Source organism: Lepeophtheirus salmonis, unplaced genomic scaffold, assembly GCF_016086655.4.
Source record: "Lepeophtheirus salmonis unplaced genomic scaffold, UVic_Lsal_1.4 unplaced_contig_10329_pilon, whole genome shotgun sequence".
NCBI lineage: Eukaryota > Metazoa > Arthropoda > Copepoda > Siphonostomatoida > Caligidae > Lepeophtheirus > Lepeophtheirus salmonis.
The window spans coordinates 1-10,264 of record NW_027289040.1 but is presented as its reverse complement, the minus strand read 5'-3'; the positions used below and the strand labels follow the sequence as shown (position 1 = coordinate 10,264).

Genomic DNA, 10,264 nt, shown 5'->3' with positions numbered 1-10,264 from the left:
AAAGAACATAGGGAGATTAATTCATAGATTTTCTCTAATAAAGAATGCAGAAATAATAGATAGATTATTATGATGTGTATATTTATTATACAGTATGTTAAAATAATAATATATTAGTTTATATCTTCTCTCCCTTATTTGCTGATTAACTTGTGTTTTTAAGCAACATACCAAACTATGAACAATATTAGAAATAAATTAAGGAAACATACAATATATACATTAAAGACAATCATATTTTTATTAGAGGACAGAATATGGTTGTTGAAGTAGATGAATATATTATGTCAAGAAAAAGAGTTGTAGTATAAATAATATCAATAATATTAGTATCGAGTGGATAAATTTAGAAAAAAAATTTTCCTTAAAACGTGCCACTAAATAGGAGGGTTAATACTTTGAAATTGTGTTTATCTAATAAAACAGGAATTGGTAATTTGTTGTACTCAGATAGATGTATATATTACTCAATGGTAGCAATCAGTCTATAATTAATAATCTGTCATATTTTAATCATTATACAGGCTTTGTGTCATAATATGAATCGGATACTAATAATATTCAAATTCCTTGATCATATGTGATAGATTTTATAAAAAAAGAAAATGGAGTGGCGAGGAATAATATTTATTATAAGTGATTAGATAAATATATTTAAAAGAGAAAATATTTCATTACAACAAATAAGTCTGATTTTTAAAAATATATTAAAATATTCTTTAAAAAATTTATTTTATTTTTGTCGATAAATATTGTTAAACCTTCATAGAAGCTCTATTTTTTTATGAGAATAACAATATATACTTTATTTATGTAATATTTTTTTATGAGAATAACAATATACCATTTATTTATTTTATATTTTTTTTATATGATGAGTCAGTGATGTTTTGAAAAATTTTTATACTAACTCTATTATGCAATAACATGCCAAATTTCGTTATTTTTTAATATACTTAAAAATAAATGTATTTTAAGATGATCACAAACATAAAAATATTTTATATACAAAAATATAATTTATAAAATACCCGTAAATTAATTCCTAAACTGCTTTTATTAATATTAATAATATGCAGCTTATATTACATCTATAATATAAATTTAATAAACAATAAAATGTATCGTAAATATTTTATTAATAATAAAAAAGTATTAATAACTAAATATAGTTTTATACATAATTTTATAATTAAAATAAATGTTTAAAAAGTAAAATATATTTTTAGTAATATTCTTTTTAATATTTAAAAAAATTTTTCATATTTCTTCATTAGCAACTTCTGCATAATCCCTTTCAAGGGCTGCCAAATCTTCTCTAGCTTCTGCAAACTCTCCTTCTTCCATTCCTTCACCTACGTACCAATGCACAAACGCTCTTTTAGAAAACATCAAATCAAATTTTCGGTTAAGTCTACCCCAAGCTTCACTTATAGAAGTTGTATTAGCAAGCAAACAACATGCCCTATCAACCTTTGCCATTGCACCGCCCACAAAATGGTATGGTTTTCTGTTGTTTATACCTATTTTAAAGGCAGTTGGACACCACTCGACAAATTGTGCAGATTTTTTCTGTTTTATGTTTGATGTTGCGGTGTTAACGTCTTTTGGGATTACATCTCCTCTGAACAGAAGACAGCATGCCATGTATTTTCCTTTAGTAGGGTCACATTTGACCATTTGCGACTTTTTGTCAAAACATGCTGAGGTTATCTCCTTAACGCCTAGTGCTTCTCTGTCTGCCCGTGATTTGCTCAGAAAGGGGGCGTAACTTGCAAGTGGAAAGTGAATTCGAGGGTACGGTACCAGGTTAGTTTGAAATTCGTTTAAGTCAACATTTAGAGATCCTGGAAACCTCAGTGATGCCGTTATTGAGCTTACAACTTGTGCGACCGCTCTGTTCAAGTCTGTATAGGTGGGTGCCTCGATCCCAAGATTTTTGCAAAGGTCGTAAATAGCTTCGTTGTCGACAAGGAAGGAGCAGTCTGTAGGATCTAATGTTGCATGTGTGGTAAGGATAGAGTTGTATGGTTCTACAACACTCGTAGATAATTGAGGGGCAGGGTAGACTGAAAATTCTAATCTGCTTTTTTTCCCAAACTCCGTCTTCAGTGCCTCCATAAGTAGCGCCCCGAAACCTGATCCTGTTCCTCCTCCAAAACTATGATATAATAAAAACCCTTGTAACCCTTCACATCCGTCAGCCAGCTTTCGTATCTCTTCAAGTACTGGTTCTAGTAATTCCTTTCCTACTGTATAATGTCCTCTTGCATAATTATTTGCTGCATCCTCTTTACCGCAGATCATCTGCTGCGGATGGTACAATTTTGAAAATTCTGACCTCTTTACCTCATCAATAACGTCACTCTCAAGGTCGACTAACAGGGCTCTTGGAACGTAGTTGCCTGAAGATGTCTCAAAAAAAAAGAGCTGCATGAATCGTCCTCCTTTCCAAAATTTTGTCCAGGTGATCCATCTGAATTAATGTTGTGTTCTTTGCAGTAAAGTTCCCAACAAGCGTTACCTATTTGGATTCCGGCTTGGCCAATATGTAATGAAATTATTTCTCGCATGTTTTTTTAATATAAAAAATTTTTTAAAACTAAAAATTATTAAAAACTAAAAATTTTTATCAAACTTTAGAAATAAATTTTTAATTACTTTAATTATTAATATTATAAAATACTGTCTTGTTCTGTGTTATCCTTACTATCTTTAGTATTAATAATGGTATTAATATTTTTAGTATTATTTGTATTATTAATATTTTTAGTATTATTTGTATTATTAATATTTTTAGTATTATTTGTATTATTAATATTTTGAGTATTTCTAATGATATTTAAATTTTTAATAAACATTTCATATCCAAAATTATCTTCAATTGAAATATCATTATTTAAATCATCAACATATTCTTTCCACTTTATTTCATCATCTAAAAATTTTAGTATTTTTTTATTAATTTTAATTTTAAAAATATTTTTTAATTTTTTTGCATAATTAATAAAAATATAATAAATTAAAAAATCTAAAAAATATTTTTGTTCGGTACTTTTCAATTCTATTTCTATTACATCCTCTAAATGTTCTAAATCATCATATTTATTTATATTAAAAAATTCATTATATTTTCTTTTTATTAATAATAATTTTAATGTTTGATAATAAATTATTAAATCTAAATTTTCATTAGTATTAGTATTATCTAAATCCTGATTCTTATTGGTATTATCTAAATTAAGATTTTTATTATTATTTTTAGTTAAATTTTTATCATTTATAATTGTTTTATCATTTATAATTAATAAAAGAAGCTGAACCAAATTAATTTTATAAATTAAATTTAAAGGCATAACATTTTCAGAATTTGAATAAAACTTATCAACATAAAAAGAAAACTCTAATAACTCCACCAAATAACTCATATTAGCAATATTGTTTTCCTTTATTATCTTAATTATTGGTATTAATTTATTTGGTGGTATAAAATCCGACAATAAATTCAAATTATAATCCAAAATATACAAATCAATATTATAAATATCCAATTCGTTTAAATTGTTTAGTTTTTCAGTAGGTTTATCGTTTTTTATAAAACTCGTCACTGTGTTTAAAATTTTAGTAAAACCTTTTTCATCTGTAAGTGTTAGCTCGCTTATTGTATTAAGAATTTTCATAACTATTCTTTTAAAAAGTATACTACTGCTACTTAATCCACATAAATATGATGATACACCATGTCTTAGTCTAAAATATAAAGTATATTCAAATTCCTCATCAATCAGTTCATCATAAATTTCATTTAATTCACTAAACAAATCTTCAGAATTTTTAGTAATTTCTATACTTTTTATTTTGTTTAAATCTAAATAAATAGAATTTACATTTCTAAAATCTGAAAATATTTCAATTAATAAATTTTTAACTTCAGGTAACAAATTATTCGAATTTATTTCTATTAACTCTTTCAGAACATATGAAAGCCATTTTCTTGCATAGTTTCTTAAATTTAATTTATAAAAATTTTTAAAAATTTCTTTTTTAATTTCCGCTTTCTTCTTTTTCGATATAAAAAAATTACGCAACGCAGACTCTGTTTTGTTTATTTTTTGTATTGTAACGTTTATTAAGGAAATTTCTTCTATTTTTAGATTGTTTGAAGTTGTTTTTAGGTTATTTAATTTTTTTATTGACTTTGTTTGTAAATCATTTGACATAATTTAGTAAAATTTTATTTTTTATTATTTTCAATTTAATTTTAATTTATTATGCACTTAAAAAATTATAAATATTCAATCTGTAAATTGGTTTCAGTTGATAAACTACATTACTCAACAGAATATCACGCATATAATTCAAGACTATACATAAAAAACCAACCCTCTATTACAGAAGATCTGTACAATAATATTATGGCAACAAATATCAATAATAAAGATAAAAATAAATTTTTATGCAAAATCTGCAACAAAAATTTTAAAACTTTAAAACGTCTAAAAAATCACGAAGTTTCGTTACACTTAAATAAAAACACTACAAACTTAAATGATAAAAGCAATGAAAATGATTGTTATCTTAAACTAAAGATTAACGAAAATTTAAGAGTTTTTAAAAATTTTCTTGTTTTAGAGAATAATAAAATTTTAGTATCAAACAAAAGTAAAAATATTAAAAAGATGTTTGAGGACAAAAAAGATATCAGACGAAAGTCAGAGTATTGTTGTTGATAAATATTTTAAGGAAAGGAGTGAGATTGAATGTTTAAGAAAGAGTTATAAAAATAAATATTTAAAAGATGAGAGGAAAGATGTTTTTATAAATGCAAAAAAATTTTAAATAAAAATTTATGATTAAAAATATTAAAATTTAGTTATTTAAGTTTTATTATAAAAATATTGTTTATTGTAAATACATTAAAATATTCATAAAAATTATTAACAACTTCTTTTATCTCAAAAACCTCTAAAATATTAATTTTTTCTTTTAATTTTTTAACTTCCATTGAACCATATTTTATTAATGTATAATAAATTATTTCAAAGCTGTAATAATTATAATTTCTCTTATTATTATCATTATAATTTATAATATTATAATTACTATTTATTTTACTAATATTAATTTTTATATCAGGAATTACAATTTTATTATTTTCATTATTTAAATATAAATATAAATTATTCGTTGAAAAAAATTTAAAACAAAATTAAATTCATCCTTTTGCTTTATAATATTATTTCTTAACATATATTTCTTAAGTATTTCTATTTCTATATCATTCAAACTAAAATTAAAAATATTATTATTAATAAAAATATGTTCCTTTAGTTTTTTATATTTTTGTATAAATTCTCTGGAATTTCATTTAACATTTCTAAATTAAGAAATTTTGGCTTTTTAAAAATATTTAATAAATAAATAAAACATTCATACTCCTTAGTATTTTTTCATAATTATTAAAGATAATGAATTCTGTTTTTATTACAAAGTTTTCTTCATTAAAATTTTTTATTTTTTCATAAAATTCAATTCTACTAGATATGTCTATATATGGTATTTTATATGTTTTAAGACTATCTAAATTTATTTCTAAATTTTTAATTTTAAATTTTTTTTTATTTTCTGATCTTTCTAAAATACCAAGTTTAATAAAATTATTTAGTGTTACATTTCTTGATAAACTGTTTATAACATATTTTAAATAGCTAAAATTTTCATATTTTATTTTTTTATAAATTATATCTTTTATTTTAACATTGTTGATGTCACTTTCTATAGATAATTCAGCTTTTAAATTTTTTTAAATTCAAATTTCTTTATTGGAAAAATTTTGCAAAATTCTTCAACTGTTAATTCATATATAAAATTCTCATCTAAATATAGATTAATATTATTCTCATCTAATTTATTAATATTATTCGTATTCTTATTTTTTACCAAATCAATAAAATAAGTAACAATTTTTTTTTCACTATCTAAAAAACCATTATCAATAAAAACATAACTATTTTTAATAACAAAATGTTCATACAATTTCTTTTTAAAACTCAAATTTTCAACAGTTATTTTTTGTTTTTTTTCCTTCTTCTCCTTTATTTTAATATCATCTCCATAATTCCCATTGATAAATTGTTGAACTATAAAATCAGATTCATTAAGTGTATTATCTGCTATAATATAAGACCCTATTTTTGATCTAAAAATTTTACAACTCAATCTCTTAACAATTCTCAACACTGTTCTCCTTTCTGGAATAAGTTCTGACCCTGTTTTCTGTTTAAGATAACTTCTAACCGCTTTGTTAAGCAAAAATATTTTCTCTTCAGAAATTAAATCTTCCAAATACTTTTTACCGTTTCCATTTGTAAAATCTGATTTAATATTTTTAATAACCTCTTGTTCGTTCTTCTGGTCAAAAAATATAAATTTCTTAATTTTATTTTCCATTGTAATTTTCTTTTTATACTTTTGTCATTTAAGGAATGAAGAAGATTCAAAAATTTCAATCCTGATTTCTTTTTTATGTTAAATTTTTGTTCAACGTCTTTTGTGCAAATTCCGTTTTTAGAAGATCTTAAAAAGTCTGATATCTGTTTTATTAAAGGAACATTTTCTATTAATGTAAAATTTTGAGTTTTTACTGTTTTATAATTTCTTATTTTTACTTTATCATTCTTTATAGATGTAATTTCCTCTTTTAGAAGTAATATACTATTTACTTTATAGTAAAATTTGTTGTTTTTTGCTCTATAGTTTAATAAACCTTTTGAAATGAGAGATTTAATAAAATATTTTAGCTTAGTGCTTGGAATATTCAATAAATTCTTAATATCCTCTTTTACAAATTCTTTATTGTAATTTTTATATAAAAAATCCAAAAAAATATAAAATTGTAACGATTTAGGCTTGAAGAAATTCAATGTAAATATTTCTATCCATAATTTTGGATTTAAAATTACGTAATATTCGTTTAATTTTATATCATCTGTTTTAAAATTTCTATTTTCTTTTAAATATTTTCTTATATTTTTTTTAGTGGTGTTTACATTTTCAAAATTGAAAGTTTCATTCAGATACTCGTCCACAGAATCGTATTCTCCAATTTTTTTGAAAATCTCTCATATTCATCTTTTGTTAAAATTTGAATTTCACTGTTATTTAAAATTGTATTTATTTCTAAAATATCAAGTTGAGAGAAAAATGTTCCTTTTATTCCACTGTTGAAGAGCTCCAGTCTGTGGTTCGGTGTTGTCATTTTATTTTAATTTTAAATAAAAAAATTTTAATAAAAAATTTATTAATAATTATTTTTTTTTTAAATATTTTATTAATAGATATTTTTTTAAATATTTTATATTCATAATATTTTTATTAAGTTATTATTGTCTATTCATAACCAATTCTCTCTTTTATTTCCATATACTTCTCTACCAACATTCTAAACTTTCTCCATGTTTTAAATAATCTTCTACCTTCCCAAATTTTATCATTCATGGATTTTAATATCTGATTCTCCGCACATCCCCTTTCAAAAACTTCTTCATTTTCTTTATAAATAAAAACTCCTTTTTTTATCATTTCCTGTCCTTTACTAAACCCAACCAAACATTCCGCAAAATCAATTCCCAACAAATAACACACATAGGAAGAATTCTGATTATTTTTATAGATACAATTTTTAGGAATGTGATCACTACAAAAGAATTCCATGGTTTTTGAGGTTAAATTTTCAATTTTTCTTATTTCAGTTTGACATAAAAGGAAATGTTTTTCGTTATTAATTTTTTTATAAAAAATTTTTTCATTTTTTGGAATTCTGCAGAATTTCTTCAGACTTTTTTCACTGTAAATCTTTTGAACATTTTCTCTTGAATAAACTTTCTCACCTTTGAAAATTCCTAAAATATTTCTTTTTGGGAAAATTGCTTTTGTCTGTGGTAAAAGTGATTCTAAACTGAATATTGGATGATTTTTAAATAACATTTTCGAATTTGGAAGCATTTTTAGCAATGAGTAAAAATAATTATTCAAAAGCTCAAAATTCTCTAAATGATAATTGAGAATATCATTTAAATTTTCAGATAAAATTTCAATTCTTTCTTTTTTATTATATTTTTCTATGAAGAATTCTAAGAAAAAATCATTTTCTTTCAAAGATTCAAAATTTTTTTCGTCAATTTTTCCTCCATAAAGAAGCTCTAAAATTACAGGTTGTGTCTTATTTATAAATTTAGAAATAAAATTTCTGTTTATATTATTTTTTGAGTAAATTGTTGAAATATTTGAAAAAAAACCTGTAAAATATAAAACCAAACAAAACGATTTTGATTTCGTAGGTTTTTTACTTATTTTCTTTGTCTTAAAGTCTATAGGATTCATAAATCCCTTAAGACTCGCAATAACTTCTAAATTTATTTTATTGTAATCATCAAATTTAAAAAGAACTGCTCCTGGTATAGAATTCTCATTTATTAAACTTACAGCCTTCATATTTAATTTATCTTTAATATTATTTTCATCGTCATTACTACTATTTATATTTTCTATTATATATCTCAAACCATTCTCTTTATTAGAAACCTTCAATTTAGCCGCACTCTTAAATATACCATCTGAAAAAAATTCAAAAATCTTTTCGAATAATAAATTTGTCATAATTATTTTATTCCTATATTTATTTGGTTTTGATTCTAAAGTTTCCTTAATATCATCTAATTGTGTGCTAGACCATGAATCCGATTCTTCCATTATTTTATTTAATTATTTAATAATAAAAAATTTTAATAATTTAACATCTAAGAAATTAGTAAAGCTTTATTATGTAGTCTATAGAATAGGATTAAATTAAAAATAAAAACGTCTTAAAATATTTTAATTGTGATAATCGAGAAATTTTTAATAAAAATCAAAAATATTTTCTATTTAAAATATTATTTATATAACTAATAATATTTTTTTAACTCATTGAATTTTTTTAGTTATTCTGTTGTTTTTTTAGGAATTCCTTCAAATATTTCTTGATTATCTTTATTTTCTGTATATAAAAATATATTAGGTTTTACATAATTATTCATATGATAATAATTTTAATTATTATTTTAGATTTAACTTGATATTTGAAAATTATTGCTAACTCTTATATATATTCTCCACATTCATTATATATATTTTAAACCATAAAATTTAAAAATGTTTTCTATTATTTTTATTTTATTCTTATTAATTTATAAATCATAATTTGTTACTGAATTTGATATTTAAAAATAGAAGTACAAAAAAAATATATTTATAAAAATTTTTAATGGAATATAATTTAGTTTCACTAACTAATAAACTGAAAAATAATTGTAAAATGATTGATTGGTTGAATGAAATGATTTAATTAAGAAAAAAAGGAGCTCCAATGATTGTAGAAAATCAATGGTATGGATCAATCACAAGTGTTCAGATGGAAAAATTTTGATATTCAAAGCTAAAAAATGTAATAAAAAAACAGTTTCAATAAGAAAATCTTTTTTTTTGAGGGATTCAAGCTAAACATAAAAACTATCATTTATGTGTTGTATGAATTCTCCCAAAAAAAATCGCAAAAAGAGATTTTAAAAGAATATAAAATTTAATAAAACACATACAACTCTATTATTGGAAAGATTAGAGAATAATATAAATTTTATAGAGATATAAAAATAGGAAGTGTTGATATTATGGTTGAAATAGATGAAAGTTTGGTTAAAGAAAGAAGATATAATAAGGGTAGACATGTTAAAAGGTTATGGTGTATTGGTGGGATATATAGAAATACTAAAGAGATGTTTTTAGAAATTTCCAGATTTAGAAATTTTAAGAATCTAAAGAATATTATTGTAAAATACGTTAATTGACACTTAATAATAATAAAAGATGAATGGAAAGGTTATTCATTTCTGAAAAACACGAATTTCACTGATAAAACTGTTAATCCCTATAAAAATTTTTTGAACCCACAAAACAATGATATTAACATGCTGTTAATAGAAAACAGTTGCAAATGATTCAAATATATTATAAAAAAATGAATTTTAGGTCAACAAAAAATCCTGACAACTTTATTTATGATAATATTTTTCTAAAAAAAGAAATATCGTCTTTTGAAAAATTATTACTATTATTAAGAAAGTTATAAATAAATATATATTCTTAAAAAGGCTTTGTTTTTTTTTATAAATATGTTTTTTTGATACTTTTATTTTTTAATATTATCAATTTATTTTCCACATTCTAA

The 10,264-nt window shown here is 22.0% G+C and overlaps 1 protein-coding gene across 1 annotated transcript; it reads right to left on the bottom strand.

Moving 5' to 3' along the window:
* Positions 1–1,260: 1,260 nt before the first annotated feature.
* LOC121130644 (uncharacterized) lies at positions 1,261–2,573 on the bottom strand. Its single transcript, XM_040726367.2, is given in 2 exon segments — positions 1,261–2,432; positions 2,435–2,573. Coding segments are annotated over 2 exon segments (1,311 nt in total).
* Between the last annotated feature and the right edge of the window lie 7,691 nt (positions 2,574–10,264).